At 43.8% G+C, this 19,994-nt stretch overlaps 1 protein-coding gene across 1 annotated transcript in view; it reads left to right on the top strand.

Annotated features, from left to right (window-relative positions):
* dlgap2a (discs, large (Drosophila) homolog-associated protein 2a) overlaps positions 1-19,994 on the top strand; it is a 150,444-nt gene that overhangs the window by 7,501 nt on the left and 122,949 nt on the right. Inside the window, exon 2 of the mRNA XM_078289640.1 lies at positions 2,294-2,348. Coding sequence (XP_078145766.1) covers positions 2,294-2,348 — 55 coding nt within the window. The remainder of the gene's footprint in view (positions 1-2,293; positions 2,349-19,994) is intronic.

Below are 19,994 nucleotides of genomic sequence, written 5' to 3'. Positions count from 1 at the left end.
GCTGATTCCTGACTGTGTTTTTTATATTCCAGTTGTCCCAGTTAAAGCGCGGCACTTGTGCGTGTACGTGTGATTGTCCCTGCGTGTCTTGTAAATCTGCCTTGTTAAAATATGGTGACATAAATCCTCCCTTGTGCTCATCCCGAGATGAGCTTAAAAAGACAAACAAACGGATGCCTAACGCATTTATGTGAAATTAGACGCCCTGCCTCCAGGCTCCAATCCCTTTAGAGCGTAAATGAGAGGCAAGCGACAGCTCTCTGTGTGTCTGAAACATTGAAGAGCGTCCCTGACAGTCCGTTACCGCTCTCCCCCTAATACAAGTCTCTGCCAGCCAACCACCCAGCCAGCCAGCATCAATTATAACTGCCCATTATGCAGATGTTTGAGTCCCTACAAGCCAAACACTTTATCTTACATCTTTGCAGACTCATGTTCCACTCATGTTCCTTATTCACTTGGCTGCTGGGTCACTTGGGTCGTTTGGGTCTCCCAGGATCTCATGCTACGGCTAACTGATGAATGGAAGAGTCAGTGAGGATGAGTTGAGGCTCTAACGAAGTAGAAATGACAAGAGGCAAAAAATGAGACGAGAGAAATGAGAAAAGAGGTGTCAACAATTACGAGGCCATTAATTAAATTGTAATCAGCTCGGCACAGTGACTTCATTGTAACGTTACATACTCATCACGCATATAGGAAGATACTAAACCTGCCAGCAGCAGCTCTCTGTACACCAGCTCCCAATTTATATTACACAGAGTTCACATAAACCAGCACAGTGCATATCGTATATAGTTTATATTATGGCATAGTGTATATTATGGCAGCCATACCTCTTCCCCTGAAATGCTCCTGTTAGAATATAAAAGGAGACTGGATGACAGAGTCTCTGTGCTCGAGGCCCTCCTCCTGTATGAATGATGTAGTGGGTAGGTAGCTCATTAAATGTCCCCCAGAGACGAGACATAAGGGTTCATTTCTGCTCTTTATTTCCGTCCTCCTATCCCTTTTCAAGTGGTACCTTTTATATGTCCCTCTATTTAATTAAAAGGGACACTTATCTGATCAGTCTTGTTCAGTTTCCGGAGAGGAGTAAAATAACTCAGAGAGACAGAGGAGCTTGAGATAATGCGAAGGAATATTATCACTATCACAAAGGCAAGTGGGAAGGAGCGAAAGAGGGGGAGAGCTGTCTGTATTACCAAAGTCATTTTGACAACAATGGGCCTGTCAATCAGGCGCAAGGACAAGGAGGCATTGATAGCACCTGCTGAGCCACCTCCGCATCTCTGCCTTTGCTTCACCATCCCCATCTTTGTTTCAGCTGCCTTGGCTTCTTTCCACCAGACAATCCTGCATATTTGTGCCTTGTGAACGCTAATAATCCAATTCAGCCTCACAGCACCGAAACTGAACCACTTCTCTTATCTTACAAAGAAATCAAAACAATCTTCTCCTCTTTTGATATTCAGAACGTCACAACCAATAACCTTTTTGAGTGTAATGATTCTGCGCAGCTTCCCAAGAAGTGTTGCTGTCAAGAATCAGAAGTTGCTCACTTAGATAGGTGATGATAGCATAATGAGCCGCTGAGATATTATACTTAAGTTTGATAGATTATCTTTTGATAGAACTCCTCATTGAATGAATACAGTAAGCATGGCTACAGTAAGCATGCATTATTGATTATTATAACCACCTCAGGGTTGTAAGTAGTGCAGTAATTGGCTGCTGTATTTGCTGCTACAACTTCCTGGCATAGGGAAGCTGCTGATAGAGCAGAGAAAGCTTCTAAAATTGGCCTATTGAAGTGACTGCACCAGATTGACTGATAAGATAGCTACCCTTTCCCCATCTCCATTAAGCACTACTTTATCTCTGCACCACTCCCTCCCAGTGGATTGGTGGGGTGTCATATTTCCCTTCACACACCATTTAACCCACCTTTGGCTGTTTGCAGACCAGATCAGAGATACACAGCTTAAAATGAACCTCCCACGCATCCACGCTGGCACCATCATTTAGTGCTCCAGTGCCCAAATCAGGGTGCAGAAGAAAGGTCTTAGATAAATATGGGAGCAATTCCTCTCGATGCAAATGATGTGAGAAATGGATGCCTATTGCTGCTCTGTAATTGTGGGTCACAGCATATGGCTCAGTGCTTTTTCCTGTGAGATCCACCTCGTTTATCTGCTGTGAGCTGCTGTGATACTAACGTCTTTCTCTCTCCCTCTCTCTCTCTCTCTCTCTCTGTCTCTCTCTCCCTCCCTCCCTCGTCGTCTCTTCAAAGGTGTTGCCAAGCATACTGCAGAAGCATTGCTGTATCTTACCAGACAGGAACACAGGTAAGGACAGAACAGATGTCCACTCTCAACCAAGCACACATCAACCGAGTCACACAGTGCTGAGGCAGAAGGAGAGAGACAGTCAGCGGGTGAAGCGGGGGGGTGGTGGTGCTGGGTGGATGGGGTGTCATATTTGTCTGTCTACCTGTTTCTTTGTCTCCTCTGTACATCTGTGAGCTCATACCTGCTCTCTTGGGTATTTGCATTCTTTCTAACTGATGTTTTTCACACAGAAATTATGATGACCCCCCCCCCCTCTCACTATTTGGCCACAAACTGACTGGGTTACATGCTATCATTCTGATTATTATGAGTGTTAATTGCTAGTCTTTTATTGTTACAACATAACATACTTGGACATGGACAGGACTCTCTGCGTGGCCAGAAACTTTCTCCACTTGCATGTCTGAGAGGGAGGGAAAGGGAGAGGGAGGGAAAGGGGGAGGGGGGGGTGTTGATGCGACTTGTGACGTTGACGGGCTTCTTCACATCGTTGCAGGTGTGAAGAGGTGGCTGATGAAATTGAAGAGCAGGGAGATATACTCAGGTACCCGGCCGCAGACTGACTTTCTGACTTTCTCTATCTCTCTGTGCGCTTACTTTAGGCGAGTCAGCCTCTCTTAACCTCTCGATTTCAGCCTAGACCGCATGCATACGGGCTCCCGCACCATCCATCCCACTAACAGAACGTCACTGCCGCTGCTCTGACGCGTTTTGGCTATGCTATGGCTCGCTCATTTGTCAAATTCATGGCCATTTCGTCATCTGGGTATTTGTCTTCTGCTATGATCTTAGGTTCTTGTTACACACATTGCTCAGCAGACAGTAAAAGAGTCATATCTTCTTCAGAAAGGTCTGTTTGCTTCGGCTTCCCAAGCTAACTGTATACCCTTCCTGAGTGTGAGACACAAGAGAACAACAAGGGCACAGCAACCTTGGGGAGAGGGAGAGAGAGAGAGAGACTTGGAAACTTGTAATGAGTTTTAGCTGTTATAACCGGGAACTCCCAGTTATAACTGATAACTGTGAGACCTTGCGGCGTGAAATTGATGTTTGATGGGGCATGTAGGCTAGATTATCTGCACTTGAGCAGATAAGGTACTTGACAAAACCTGCAAATCAACAGTTTTAGTGTTATTTTGAGTATCAAAGTTCTGTATGCCAGACCTGGGCCAAATTTTAATCCAATCTACTCTCTGTTCCTTTAGCCTGTCAGCGGGTGCCAGATGGGTGGGGTATGCGCTTATGGGACAATCCACTTTTTGTGCCAGGCAAGTTTAATCAATTACAGAAAAGTTGTGAAAAGATTTCACAAGTAGGACCTTAACTCAAGTTTGTTTGGAACACTTACTGTTCACCTTCCCAGCAGGATGAGTTGCTCCGGTGCTGTTGGTTGAGGTGGCTGGCCGTCAGTGTATGAATATGGAGGACCCAGAGGTGCAGCGCTCAGCTGGTCTTAGAACAAGGTGTTATGACAGAGTGGACACTTATTAAAACAATAGCCTCATGAATATGGATGTCTGAAGCTCTGAAAACTGTCCCAGGGAGACTTCCAAAGACACTGGTCAGGGACAGAGGACAACTAACACTACTGTTACTTCACAGAGTTTGTTTGTGTGTGTGTGTGTGTGTGTGTGTGTGTGTGTGTGTGTGTGTGCGCACGCAGGCGTGCATATGCATGCGCGTGTGTATACTATATGCATGTGCATGTTGAGTTGACAGCAACATCAGTTTGACTGCACTTGCTTGCAAATTCCATTTTATTTTCAAGGAAGTTGCTCCGCTCCGAAAATGCATGTCTTTATTCTGATAGATTGCGCTGTCAAGAAGACACAGCACTTGACACTTCTCTTGAATACTCAGCACTTGTGCATCAACAAACCTCTGATTTCGTAAAACCGCTTCCACCAAAGTTCATAGATCACCGTTCGTCGGCGAGTTCCATCTCAAAGACGAGTCGGAGCATTTGTTGACTAACTTCAGCGAGGCAGAGCGGCACGGTTTCTATTCCTACCAAACAGCCTCGGTGCCCCCGACAGTTTCTGAATATGTAATGTCTACCTTGGCATCCTGTTTCCATGACGACACAGCTAGCGGTGTCAGAGGAGGCAAAGAGTGTACTGTGTCCGTTTCTAATCACCGTCACCTCTCCCTACTGATTGGATGATGCAGGGCTGCTGTATTTGCATATGCTAAACAGATGGCATAAATTAACACTGACATTGGACGAGGACGCTCATTAGTGAGTGGAAGAGTGTTGAGGCGGCCTGGGTCTGCCCAAAGAGAGACTTCAGTTGGAAAATGTGACCATAACATACTGTAGGGCTGGAGGAAAGAGCGGATGGAGCGAGATGGGTGGAATATCTGGAGTATGATAAAGAACAAGTGAAATTAAAAGCGACTCTGAAAGTAATGGCCGTGAAAAGATTGGTATCTCCCTCTGGTGAATATGATTAAGACGCCGCATCCTGTGTGTGTGTGTGTGTGCGTGTTTGTGTGTGCATGTGTGTGCGTGCACATGCTTTGCTCCATTGAGTGAGGGGCGCCCTCTCCTGGGCAGTCTTCCCAACACTCACAAATCCATCTCCTCCCCACACACACTCCCTTCATCTTCCTCCTCCCCTCTGTTTCTCAGCCCGACTCGGAGGCTTGTGCATAGAAACGGCGGAGATGAGCTTATCGTAATCTCACACTCTCCCTCTCTGTTATCAGCGTGTCCCTTCTCGCCCAGTGTGCTCCGCGAGTGGAAACCTTTTCTGCTGATGAGCACTCAGCATTTCTATGCCACAGATTCGCAGACGACTCCTATTTATAGGCATTAATTAGCGTGTGAATATTTCACCACTCTATTGCCATTTTTCATGTCCATGCCGAATTTCTGGCATCCTATTATCATCTCTTCCTATCCCAGGCTCGCAGCCTCTCCCCTGCTCTAGCATTTAAAAAAAAAAAAAAAGTGATTAATAATTCCCTCTTATGTAATCTCCCCTGCACTGGAACCCTGCGTTTCAACATTTTGAGGATTTGTATACTGGGTACATGCAAGTAGGTTTGAAGTTTAGATTTACAGTGTCTCACATTAGTATGCCACTGTCACCATAGTTACAAAGGCACTGCAAAGAGACATGTTGGCTGTTGCATCATGGGAAACTTATTGCGCCTGTGATTGTCCTTTCCTGTATTTTTTTGGACCCTTCTGTTTTGCATTCATGAACTTAAATCCTCATCGATTGTTTCTCCCCTGAGCCTCACAACCCTCCTTTAACACTGTGCAGCACACACACACACACACACACACACACACACAATTCCATCCTTCCCCATATTGTTCTGTACTGTATGTGCATGTAAGTTTACTGTATGATCGCTTGTTAGGCTCGCATTTTCCACAATAAGGCGATCATCACTGATCTCAGTTGTAAACTTTTGGAAATTGTTGTGACACTGCCACCCTTTGGAAACGTTAATTGCTCCCATAGTTTTCCAGTGCATGGTTTGTAAATCAATTTTTCTCTGTCACTAGTTCCCATTTGCATAGTCAAGTCAGGTTTTTTTTTTTTCGTTCAATAAACAAATTTGCATTGGATTACCAATGCAGCAGGTAACTCTGACTGAGCATGCAATTTGTGGTCTCCAACTGTTGTGCAAGCAGTTTACTCCCATGTGGCATGTACATTACAATGTTTAAATAAGTATTTTCCATCCTGATGTATCTTACTGTGCTCTATAGCAATGGACAAGGAAATACATATCACAAGCTGCTGCAGTAATTTTCATGTAAGTTATTTAGTCTAAACCATAACTCAGTATGTATGCAGAGAGCTGCAATTCAGGCATGATAACAATTATAACAATTAATGTTCCTGTTAAAGTTAGTCTGCATTCAAAAGTACCAGGAAGTTGACTTCACAGCTGTTTGTAAAAAATAATGTAAATGAAAAAGTCGGCTTCAGTATTTTTGTTTATACATCATTAGTCATGTAGCCATTTATCGTTGCACAAAATATTGCGATAGGAAAAACTCATAATGGACATGATGGAGCTGTAAAATCTTCTCCTTATCCAATTAAGTGTCAGTGTTTGCATCAGCGGTGCTCCACAGCATTTTCAGCCCTATATGCAATATCAGAAATATGCTGTGACATCACACAGCGGAACAAAGTAGGGAGAGAACGCCTTAGAGTAAGACAAGTGAGAAGAGAAGAGAAACGGTAAGATAAGAAAATAGGGATTGAAAGAAAGGGAGAGTGTGCAAATTAGACCGAATGTGAAGTGTGAATCAAAGAGGGAGAGAGAATTGACAGCAAAGGACGGGGAGGAAGACTTGGAGCGAGGGAGTGGACAGGAGAAGAAACAGTGTGTTCTCAGATTTAGCAAAGCTTCTTCACTCAGGCGCTATCACTCCCTCCTAAATCCTAAGAAGGAAAACTCTGCGCTTTCATGATGGGTTTGATGTCTATGAATGAGTGCTTACTGCTCGCTAAAAAAATAAAAGCACAGAACTTAATGAAAGTAATACTTTTATACTTAAGGCGACTGATGGGAAATTAGCGGTGTGTAAGCTTGAAACATCCTTCAAATTAGTATCGGAAATTATGCTCTTTTACAATGATTAGCTCTGGGTATTAGCCAACATAAAAAAAGATTGTGGGCTATTTACCATCCACAGAGAAAGAGGGCAACAATACTGTCTCTACATGGGATTTAAACTGAAAGCCTTACTCTGCATGGAGCTTTAGCAGATTATGAACTATGGTGCGTTGTATTTGAGTTATATGTGGTCAAATGTTGCCTGTGACAGAATGAGACAGGTAGACAACGACATCGCACCAGAAATGTGATGCCATAAATGTGGTGTGGAGTGAAGCGCCAGTCTGTTAAGATGTTGTCCATCTTTTACACCAATTATGTGTACAATACTCCACTCTATAAGTATCTATTCTTATTTTGCTTCTTAAAAAAACGTAATAAACGGGACTCTTGAAAGCAAAGTTCTCAAAAATGTTCTTAAATGTTCCTAACTTTAAGATAGCTTTCCATTTGTCTTAAATTTGTTGCAGTGAAAAGATAAACCTCAGCTTCATTTAAACACACATGTATTGAGCTTAACATTTTATTGTTGCTTAATTTTATTGTTGCTTAACATTTTATTGTTAAGCTTAGCTATTGTTAGTTAGCTGTTAGACTGCAGAGGTTGGTTATTAAAGGTTTGCATTTGCTGATAAGCCGTTTATATATCATTAACATTTTCTTCTTAAAGGTTGTACGAGTGGATCAAAATGTTCACACCAACTATTATGTCGCTATAGCTTGCAGACAGAGTGCATTAATGTCGTGTCTTAAATAGTGAAAAAAAAGTTTGGTTCTTTTATGCTTTTATGGTAGGTTGGCCCTATATGCTGTGTTGAAAGTCAAAACGTTACGTCCAGCAAAAAGTCGCTTTGTGGTTCCACTCATTAGCATTGAGGCTAGCGCTTTTAAATGGAAACATGAATTAGCATCCAGTTGTAATGAGACAGGTGTAGGATTTAGCTCAATCCCAGTTTCAGCTCAGGAATGTGCAGGTAGAACTCCATGTGACCACAGTTAATACTAAAGCCACGGTTGTTTGTGTTATCAAAAATTGCAGCAAACCAAAAAGACCGACATATGTCCTCTGGTCAAATGTGTCCACCGCCAATCAACAAACCTAGTTGTTGCTGCTGCTGCTGTGTCTGCTGAGTCAACGGTAAGTGGGTCTTAGGACGTGTTGCTGCATAAACAAAGCTGGGCAGAAGGACTCGGAGGGCTACAGCTTCCACACTACAAAGTGGAGGCCCGGATGTGCCGCCATGCTAAGTTTCCCAGCATATTGGAGAAGTTCCATAGTGAGAAACCAAGAGAAGTTTGTCAGAGATGAGATTAATTTTAAGAAAATATTGGGGAATTGCTGCACTTACAAGCCTTCTGAAGGCCTTCCTAAAATGTATTTTTAGGTAACTTCGCAAGATCAATCTTAAGAGCACTTTTGTGAATCCTCCCCTGATTACTAACTCTAACCCTGCGGCAGGTAACACTAATACTAATAAGCCCTTGTCTACTGCTTGAGTTTCCAATGTGTCCCGGCCTAGAGACTTGTATCACGGCCCAAAGTCCCTGAACTGCATCAGTGTAATGGCTTCTCTCTTTACCTTGCTTAGCCTCCCGCCAGAGTCGCAGCCCGTCCATCTTCATACTTCACTGAGTGCTGCCTGTGCCCCCCCGCCCCGCTGTGAGTCCCACTGACATGGGAGTGAATCAGCAGCTGCTCTATTAGCCCGCGTAATTAACGGGCGAGCTGTCGCTTTCTCTCCGAGCGCATCCAGCCTGCCTTTGGAAACCTTTCCCCCATAACATGCACACATACACAAACACACACACACACACTGCTCACACACAGATACACATTCTGTATGAACACACACTGTTAGCACACATACATACATGCACACTCTCACTGTTTTCACAAACACACACGATGTGTCCTCCAGTACCCTCGATATCAATCTGTAGCAAAGCGAGACATTCTGGGAGAGCCTGTCTTCCTCTGATAGCTCTCAGGTGCCTTGATACCAGCTCTGTATGCTCTTCATACCCTCTCACCAACAGAGACAGAGAGAGAGAGATAGAGAAAGACAGAGAGAGAATGTATTCGAGAGATAGAAAGCATACGTACGAGGGATGTTGTGCATGAGCAAGAGGGATGAGTGAGACTGCATGATGAGGAGGGACGAGAAACGAGACGGAGGAGTGAGAGAATGAGTGAGAGCTGACACTGTAAAGTCAGGGGAGAGAGAGGGTGTGTGTGTGTGTGTGTGTGAGTGTGCATGTGCTTGTGTGTGTATGGGGTGGTGGTGGTGGTGGGGGGGGTCTAAAGAAAGAGGGTGCCGGCGGCCCTCAGCAGCTCTCCTCCTCGTGTGTGCTAAACTCTCGACTGCTGTAGTTGATAATGAGTCCTGCGCTATCTCTCCCCCTCAGCCTTTCTACTTTCTAGTTAGAAGTCTGTGCCCCCCCCCCCCCCCCCTCCCTCCTCTCTCCCTCCTCTCTCCTCCTCTGCACTCCCTCCAGCACCGCCGAGGCGTAGCCACTGAACTGTTACAACAGTGGGTAGCTCTGAAACACGGCCTCTTCCTCCAGGCCTCCATCTCGCCGTAGCCGCACCGCCAGGGCGCCAAATTGATTGTAAACAAATATGACACAGGAGTACAGCGGAACGCAGGCCAACTCACTGAGACTTTCTTTACATCTCCCACGGGAGATCAGACATCTCTGAATAGGACATGCTGGTCATGGTGCTACATAGCTGAATATTTATGCTATATGCCTATAGACATATTGAGATCAGCAGTGCGACGTACGTTTCTGTGTCAGGGTGCCAATCCATGCTTTGGCGGTTATTTATATGTGTGTTTGTGTGTTTGTGTGTGTGCCTGCGCATGTGTGTGAAGGTGATAGTGAGAAATAGCAAGCTGTTGCTCTAATGGTCTCAGGTGTCAGACTTAGTGCTGAAGGTCAGAGAAAACTACATTTCAGAGTTTGTCTATGTATTGTGTCATCCAAAACAATTGTAGGTGTGTGTTTGTGCAAGCTTACATGCCTATGTACGTCTGCGTGTGTGTGTGTGTGTGTGTGTGTCCATGGGTGGGTGTGTGTGTGTGTGTGTGTTGTCTCTGCAGGGACTCCTGTCATTGAACCACACAGCGTCTGACTGGAGGACAGTGGGTCTCTGCGGACCGTCTGTCTCAGCTTGTCACTGACATAATGAGCGAACTGGGAGTAAGCTTTGATTTAGCGCTGAGTCACTCTGTGCCGAGCGGCTCATTAATGGATGGATGACTGTGACGGGAAGTGTGCGAAATGGGAGGTGGTCCCGTTCTTGTTGCCGTGTTGACAAAGCTTTAATTCCCTTTCATTCCCTCTGTCTCTCTCCTCTCTCTCTCCCTCTCCTCACTTCATCATCATTCTCAGTCTCACCCTCACACACACACACACACACTATGATGGTGCTCTCATCAGCAAACAATCAGTTCACACAGCCTATACGTCTCTACTAATGGTAGACATAGACGGTCCGTTTCACTCTCATGCTGAAGAGCTATGGACTCCATCTAGACACTAAAGCCTATAGCTTTAATCTGGCATTAAAACTTATCGCTCTGTAGAGGGGAGCAGGAATGAGCTGCCTCCCTTCAGTGCTGAAATAGGGCTGGTAGTGGAGGAGAGAGAGATGGAGAGAGACAAATGGACTGATAACAGGGGGATAGAGCGGGCATATAGCAAATGAGAATAGGTAGTATTAGGAAAGAGAGGCTTTGGTGTTAAAGGTGCTATGTGAAGCATTTTTAAACATCAATATATCTTTGTCAAATGAATTGTGATATCCTGGTAATTACTGTAAACAAGTGAGACCATGGTTGAAACAATTGTCAGCCTCTATCTCATGCCAGTGGTATTGTTGGTACTAGTGTTTCTCAAAATTAAGACCACATTTCCCATAAACCCCAGGTTACTACGTCTTTGCCTTCTTTGCTTCTTCAGTCAAAGGCTTTATTGAAGAGTATAAACATGTTGGAAGGGATTTTTTCCATCAGCTTTTCACCTCTTCCACCATCTGCCATAGTAAGAAACACTGAAAGCTTTAGCTGCATTTGCACTGTTTTGTGCCACAAAGCAATCACACTTTGTGTTGTAAAGCAATCCAGCAGATTTCCTATGAAATCCGACCTGGTCACACAATGTCAAATGCAGTGTAGAGGCTGCCAATCTTCTCAGCGGTTTGTTTACTGCAGTTATACTAATGTTTCAGTATTAATGTGGTAATATTTTATTGATGTTTAAATGCTACACATAGCACCTTTAATGCTGTGAGGGAAATTGAGGGGAGAGCTGTACTACTCTCATATTAATACTGGCTGTCTCTATAGAATTGCTAGATAAAATTGGGGTTGTAAGGTGACAGAGGAGGGTGATGAAAAAAGCTCATCTTAGCCTTAAGTGTGTTGAGTGGCTGACTAGCTAGATAGTCCAAACAAAGTCAGTATGTTCAAGTGTGTGTGTGTGTGTGTGTGTGTGTGTGTGTGTGTTTTGTGTGTGCGAAGGTGATAGTGAGAAATAGCGAGCTGTCCGCTATGCTCTAATGGTCTCAAGTGTCAGACTTAGTGTTGAAGCTCACCGCTGACTTTGTTTCACAGTGTGTCTATGTATGTCTATGTCTAGTGTCATCCAAAACCATTGTAGCTGTCTGAAATGATTTCTGTCAACTCGGAGAGGTTGGATTCTTTCTTTTGAAGCGGAAAAATTAGCGGCCCTTCGGCTTTTATACAGCTTACTTACCTCCGTGGACACATTTTTAACAACAGATATGCAGACCTCTTTGCGTATCCGGGTATGATTGCTCTCTGTGTTTGTGTGTGTGTGTGTGTGTGTGTGTGTCTGAGACAGCCCAGCTCATTATCAAGGCCCTGTTTAGCAGCAGGTAAGGCGAGGACAGACTATAACCCCTTTCCAAAATCCTCCTGCTCCTCCATCCTGCAGTATCCTCACGTATATCGTCTTGAGTATACTCTGTATCCATCTGCACGCTTCTTTCCACAGTCCGCCAGTTGATTTCAGTTGTTTGTCTGTGTATTGATTTTCCTTAGGTTGGCATCTTGGCATGTCGTAAGCGCTCTAGCCATGCTTGCCAAGACTAAGCACCCTCTCTCTTTGGGTTGAGCCTTTCCTTGTCGAAAGATACACAGGCTTAAATTTGCACTAGGCAAGATTTTTATGCAAAAATACACCCGTCTTATCAGCCTAAATCACAAAGTGGGGCTGCTGTGGGAGAAGAGCATCCAATCCTTCCCCAACTGTGACACTGTAGATTCTATTGAGACGGCATAGACATAAGCATCACAGACCAGCTGGGTTGGTTAACCAGTGTACAAAATTAGTTACATCTTGCTGCCATTTGAGACCGTCAGCGAGGCCCAGTGCAGCTTTAAATGGGGAGTTTACACCACTGTATAGTATGTGCAATAGCAGTTGAAAGCAAAACTTTCCCCCTCCCTCTCCTCCTTCCAGCTCCCCTGCAGCCCATCCATTTGTTGTGCAGGGTGTTCTGCGCTGGTTTCTGCCAATGCAGCAATTATACTAAAGTGTCGCCATTCATTTCAATCCTCATTATCAGTGCCGGGGCTACGCTGAATAGATGACACTCATTTGGCAGCCTGGAGCTCTCTGACACCCAACAAGGCAAGTCTGACTGAGCCCCACCTGTTCGCCGGTTCACGCTGCATCTCGTTTTCATGTCTTCCCCTTGTTTATGCGTGGTACTTTTTATTTGTCTTCTCTCTTGACACTTTCCTTGGTGTGTCTCTCTTTGCTGTCGCACACACGCACGCCCGCACACACACACACTGAGACATGACTACTGCAATCGCCATATCAAAAAGCTTGGAGAGAACAATCTTAATGCAAAGATTTGTCTTACCTTGCGCACTGTCAGATGTCGGGCTGTTCTGAGGGAGGCTATAACTCACACCGTCACTTCCAACTGAAAGGAAACATTTTCTCTGTGTCTATCAGGCAGCATTTCTGTCTGTGAGGTGCTTACCACTATTCACATTCAGAGTGTGTTTTTTCCTATTGCTGTGACAGATAACAGAGAGCATGTCTGGTAAGAAAACAAGTTTGTTTTCAGAGGAAGTGACATTATCTGTGGAGGGGCTGTAGCCGGCGGGCCAGAGACCGGCTGTCTGGAGAGGCTAGCGGTGATTGGATTAGTCGAGATAACAGCCACAACAAAAAAACAAAGCGGAAAATCAAATACCATCAACTTGCTCTGTTATGAGCTAGCTTCTCTGGTGTCTAATGATGCATGAGGAGAACAAAGAAGTGACAAGTTAAATGTTATGGTGCGGATTGATGTGTAGATTCAGAAAAGGGCAAATTAAACATTAAATCAGATCATGGGGACTCTGAAGCATCAATCTGACAATACAGCATGACTTCATCCATTGTTGATAGCAAACAGGCAAAAGGACAGATGGTCTTTATGGTCCACCTCACAGAATGGACTAGATGTATAAACATTGCTGTCATCACCCATCCACACAGTGCAAACCCATCGAATTTTCCAAACCTCGACATCGGCTTTTGACAGTTCAGAAATGTTAAATGTGCTGTTTGTACGGTCATGTCAGTGAAATTAGGTGTGGGTGAAGTTCACATCCAATATTCATGAGCGACATCATCAGGTGCTTCTCATTTCGGAGTATTCAACGAGTATTTTACTCATGTCTTTTGAAGAAAGGAGGGGATTGGGTGACTCATCCAGAGCACGCGATTCAGCGGTGTGTCCCGCTGCTAGTCGGCCTGACCCGCTGTCGACAGTTCCCCATCGGCTCTCCAGGGAGCCTGCGTGATTGTTTGAGGAAAGGCCCGTCGTTGATGGTTATCTGGTATCCCTGCTTCAACTCAGTATTGTTATCAGGCTCCCTCCTGCGAGAAAGACTTGTTTTTTTTGGGTTTTTTTTTTTTGATTCATAGGCTGATTGGACTGCAGCGTTTGTCACCGACGCATAATGCCAGATATCAGAGTTTGGATCGCGGTGTGGAATTTAAATGCTGCCATAAAAGTTTTCTCGCTTGACTCCCATCTGTCATTGACCTCCTCCACGCCGGTCTGAACCGTATTCTGCTCTAGATTCCGCCATCTGCACTTGGCACTCTCCGTCGCTCCTCTCGCCTTCCTGATCTCTCCGACCATAAGGTTTTCTTTGGGTTTGTGCATCAGCGGCGCCCGTCTCCACCAGGCGGCCAAATCACACGCTCTTATAGCTCTCACATCCAGCCAGCCGCCATTTGTTGAATATAATTGAATGTGTTTATGCCCGGAGGGACGCGGAGATCAAGGCCATTCCTCCTTGCCGCTCATCCACCAAAATAATCATTATAAAAACAGCATGGACGTCCTCGCTCATACTGTTTATTGAAACTCCTTTGGCCGACAGTGGCGATAGTTCAGCAATGAGAAACATGCATGGGCAGATTCTTTGCCACCCTCTTTCTGTCAAGGACAGGGGAGATTTGAGCCGGAGCTCGTCTTTGAACTTATGACTGACTCAGGTTTTCAGTACAGTGAGCGTATTTCATAATTTCTCCCATTTTTCTTGATGCGTCATCAGTTACCGCTCTTTGTCAGGGGGAATCATTATTTCCGGAGTGACCTGCCCCTTCACTTTTCACATCTTTTTTTTTTTTTTCACATCGCTGCACACAAATTGGCATTTTTATTTATTTTTTTGCAAAATCCTCTGCAAATCCCTTTATCAAGGGAGCAGCTGGAGTGGTTGTCAATTATTCTGTTTATTTGAGGAGATGAGAAATGAAATGATGAAATGAATTCCTCAGGCGTGACGCAGGGCAGACTCCCAATGCTGGACTTTGACCAGGAGACGAGGAGACAAGCGGGAAGTGTGTGTGTGTGTGTGTGTGTGTGACATATTATGTTTCTGATGTATTTCTGCTGTGTTTTTGAGCTTTTTGAGTTATTACCTAAAAATGGGCAGTTATGAAAAAACCTTGGCCATTGCATCGTGTGCTTGCTTTTTCTTGCCAGACATTTACACATCATTTGTAAAATGACATAAATCAGTATAAATAAGTCGGCTCCCTAAGCCTCTCCTCTCCGCAGAAACCATCAATTTAGGTTCAAAAATGAGATATCCAACATTTGAAGTAACACCTGCTCTTACAAAATGAATGATACAGGTAATCATATGTTTTGAAGGATCATGGGTAACCTCAGTGCAACACTTTTACTCAGCGGATATGGATCAGTCTGGATTGACTGATGAAATTCAAGTAATGTGTTTTTACATTTTGGAAATGAACTCTCATTTATTCATGTGCATCTCCAATAACCCGAATGATACGTGCACACACACAAACACACACATACATAGCTCGACACTCTGCCCCGCCGCCACATATCATGGTGTTAAATGAATCCAGTCGGCGCGGCAACAAGGTGCGCTGATTAGAGAAATGTAGAGAGTGAAGTGACGTCCTGTCTGACCGATCGATCACACCGCTCACCAGATGAGAAGAGAGGAGCGGCCACAACCTCATCCCACAACTCATCAGGATGACTCGCTGCTCGGGGTTAAAGTTGAATGCCTGCGTGTGTGTGTGTGTGTGTGTGTGAGAGAGAAAGTGAGAGGAAGCAAGAAGGAGAGAGAGAGATATAGAGAGAGAAATAGAATTCTAGGATTAAAATAGCAGCAATAAGATGAAAAAAGACAATCTTACTGCAATCTTAGCTACGGCATTCAATTCTGTCATCAGTCCCTTCTTATGTAACAAAATAAAAAAAACATCAAGCTTACTTCTCTTCCTTTTTCGATCAGTTTTCCCACACTCTCGTTCAATAGCTTGGGTATGCTTATTCGGCCATGGAAAACTTTTGAAAGATAGTTCTCATTTAGTTTTAAGAGAAGCGGCTTTATCTAGTGAAGCCGAACATGCAGTGTTGACATTCTCTATTAGCTTCTCTATAGATGACGTTCTGTAATCGAAGCTGAACACTGGGGATTAAAAGCAGCTTCAAATTTACTTGCAGTGGGAGAGTAAATCATAAGGGTCTGAAGACAATCAGAGACAAATTGGATTTTAAAATTTTGGGGAAAAAGTAATATTTTGTTATCATACTGTGCATTGCATTATTTGAGAATAATAACCTCGCCATGCCTAGTCATTGTGAAATAATAAAGATCAATCAGAGAAATCAGAGGTAAAATTACATCAAACACATCAAAAAAGCTGCTAGAAAATATTATATTATATTACACTTAAACATATTCCCATGAATGACGGCCACACCACCACAACTATGGAGTCTGCGTTTCTCAAAGTAAGAGAAATGATTGTAGATGGAGTGACATTATTTATGGAGTAAAATTCATTGTAATTCAGCATAAGGGAATTAAGACCATTAGAGGAAGTGGAATTACTCCAGATAAAAGACTTATTGTTCCATGATCTAACATTCAGAAGCCCAAACTCGACATTAAGAGTTAAATCTCAATCTAAATGTCAGGATTATGATCGAACGCCTTATTACCGCGCTGTTGAAGCCAAAGAGACGACAGACACGGGTGGCTCCGTTCCAAGCTCTCAACAGTTCAGAGGCCACATTGAACTTAATCAAATGTTCAGTAATTGCATTAGATAGTAAATCTGCCCAAGTGCTAGCTTTATGGTTTAGTCGAGCACCAGGAGAGAGCGTTGTGAGGATCTTGGAGCAGCTAAAGCAATTCCTTTACTGCTGTGGTGTGATGGATGTTTGACAACTTGCATCTTCAGCTGGCGACTTTCCCTCTCTCACAACTCACCGAGACTCTCGCTGTGCGGGACCCCTGTGGGGACAAGTGGATGGACAAGCAATGGGTATGATGAGATGTTTTTGATGCCATGACTAGGATGCAGAAGAGGGAGATGGAGTGGTAAAGGATTGCCTCTGGAAAGACACGGGGACCTTTTGATTGTTTTGTTTTTACAGGAAGAACAGGTGGGATTTGGTAGTGGGAACTGTCCTATCTGAATAGTGTGCAGCATGACTTGAGATGGGGATAATGCCAGGAACCTGGCAACTTTGTAATTTCTGACTAAGAAAAGGTTTTGGATGGAAGGATGTTGCAACTCTCAATCATGGGTGGAATCACCTGGAATTGGCATGATATACTAAATTGACTCCTTTACCCTTCTTCATACTTCGCTGCATGAAAAATGAATTACTGGAGCAGCTGCACGTGAAATTTAAGTTTATGAATACTGTATTTGTCATAGATTTAATTCATGCAAGTTTCAGTTCCAAAACTCTTTTCCCATGTCTTTCTCCAAATCTTAACAAATCTTAGCTCAAGGACTATGTTGTCAAATGGATCAGCAGTTGAGGCTAAAGAAAAAAAACAAAAACATCCGTAGAATGACAACTTGCCAAAGATATTAAGCATTCAAGCTGTGTGACCCCATATATATGAAAGAGAATCTTCCTCTCATATAAAACCCACAACATCACTCTTCTGTCTGGCTCCTTCTTGCATCAGTCGCCACTTCAATGACAACTTTAGCTCTGCTCTGAATCTCAACTGCTAGGTCAAAGACACCGTAACAAGTCAGTCGCATCCATGATAGAAGCCCTGCTGTTTTCACATGGAAAATATGCGGGCTGTTATTTTGTTTTGATTGTCTTAGCAATAATTTAATTCTGGGAAGTGGAACTGTATTAGGTGCAGCTCCATAGAGATTTGACAGTTTAATCTCTTTGTGCAGCTCTTTGTCATGTGTAGTTGAAAAGACCCTTTACTTGCGGCCTGTTGAGTCATTTGATAACAAAAACGTCGGCATTAGAGCAATACTGAATACTGAAAACTGTTCCCAGACTCATGAACAAGAACTCCATTTGCAACGGGGAACTTTGTGAGACCATTTCTTCTGCCGCAGTGGGGATTTCAAAGCTGCCCTCCAGCAAAAACAGCAATAAGATGATTTAGAGGAATAATGCACATTTTCATATAGATAAATGTCTGTTTTGTTACTCTCTCACACTGTTTAATTGACAGGTGATCTGTGGGAAGTGCAATGCAAAAACACCACAGCAATGAGCGCTTAGCACAAAAGATGTTGCCAAAATAAAAAACGAAACAAAACAAGTATCTCGCTGATTACCACTTTAACTCTAAATTCATATGGACAATATATTTGCATTCTATTTTTCAACCTCAGGATGATGGCAAAGTTGCAATCTGGAGGTGAACTCCCATCTGGCACACAAACCCTCCCAATGACAACCTGGTCATTTAGAAGAATAATGCAAGCCGTTGTAGGCGAGCAGCGCCGACTCCCAGCCCTCCAAGAGAATGGCCCAGACTTTAATGAACCAAGGTCACCAGAAGGTTGACAGAGACGGGCCGAGGGTCTGCAGCTCTGCAACCTCCGCATGCAGTAACTGACACTTTTTCTTGATGTAACAAAGAGGCAAGCACTGTGTAGCTAGTGTACGTGGTGTGTGAAATAAAAAGGTCTTTTTTCCCCCCAAAATCATGTTAATTTTAAACCTTTTGATTTGTTCGGTTTACTTTCAGGAGATCTCATAGACAAAGTGCATAAGTATGACAGGCTCCTGCATTGATTTGGCCCCATCCCACAGTGCAATACATACCCGGCTTTTCCACCGTTTCATCTTGAATTGTCAAGGGTAAATTCTGACATTTAGACACTGCACCGCGACACAGGTAATGGCATCAAAGCAGGAGGCAGTCATATTTATGCACCTGGCTTATAGTGAAGAGGAAGGGTTCTTTCTTTCTCCATTCTGATGATGATGAGATACTTGATTCCTGTAGGGGAATTCACATTGCAGGGTCAGCTACAGAGCAGCAGTCCTAGAGCTGGCAGGGATTCAGTGTCTTGCACAAGGACACTTCAGCAGGGCGGATGCTTGTTGAAACAAGGGTTTGAACCTGGGTCGTCCCGCTGAAGGCTGACCTTTAAGTACTAGGCCACCCTACTGTCTATTGTCAAGGTTTTCTCAGGAATGTGACGTCATTCCAGGGAAGAAGAGCTTCTCTCACCATCAGTGTTGGGAATAACGCGTTACTGTAATTCCACTACTTTTGGCAGTTACTGAAATTTAAATGGGCTCGTTACTCGTTACTGGATTATCCGGTTTATGATCATCCGACTTTACAGTGGCGCAAGTGAATCAAAAGACTACCAACCTCCCTGGCGACTTTATTTCTCAAAAGTGACTAGCGACAAATCTGGCGACTTTTTCTGACCATGGGAAGCAATGTTAAAGTGTTGAATCCCAAAGCATTTGGCAATAAATTGGTACGGCTGATGCCGGTTTTCTCTACTTGCTTGTCTAATCCAGAGAGGTCTGATGATCACAGCACTTCCCACACACAGTGTAGCTCCCTCCCTCCGCTGAGAGCAGGGACTGTAGGATAGGGTCCACTTGTAATTGTTACCGGCGTACGCCGAAACTCGCCCGGGTGGGCGGAGTCAGCACTTATATTAAAACGGGCTACGCCGTGGCGTGCATAACAAGTGCAGCATTATATATTGATATGCAAATTATCGTATGACATCATCTGGCGACTTCTAGCGACTTTCTGAGCAGCCAATAGCTACTTTCCTTGGAAAAGAGTTGGCAACACTGCTACCGGTCTGGTAACTTAGCCCACACAGTGTACTAATGCTTGATTTGAAGGCCTGTGGAGGCCTATAAATACGCCTATCAAAACATATCTATTGTGTTTTATTGTTCCACTACTTACTTTTCATCATAGTGATAATGGGTACAATGATAGATAAAATTTGACAGTTGTCTTGTCCCACACTGTGCCACAGCAACACTAAAATAATATAGCTATGTGTAATAAGAGAATTGAAGCAACATTTAAAAGTAACGCAAAAGTTACCTTCCCTCGTAACTAATTACTTTTATTATGCAGTAATTGGTAAAGTAATTCAATTACTTTTTGAGAGAAGTAACTAGTAACTGTAACTAATTACTAATTTTCAGTAACTTGCCCAACACTGCTCACCATAGACTTTTTCTAAATGGATGTCTGATCAGCT

Source organism: Centroberyx gerrardi, chromosome 17, assembly GCF_048128805.1.
Source record: "Centroberyx gerrardi isolate f3 chromosome 17, fCenGer3.hap1.cur.20231027, whole genome shotgun sequence".
NCBI classification, from domain to species: Eukaryota; Metazoa; Chordata; class Actinopteri; order Beryciformes; family Berycidae; genus Centroberyx; species Centroberyx gerrardi.
This window is presented reverse-complemented; position numbering and strand designations above follow the sequence as displayed.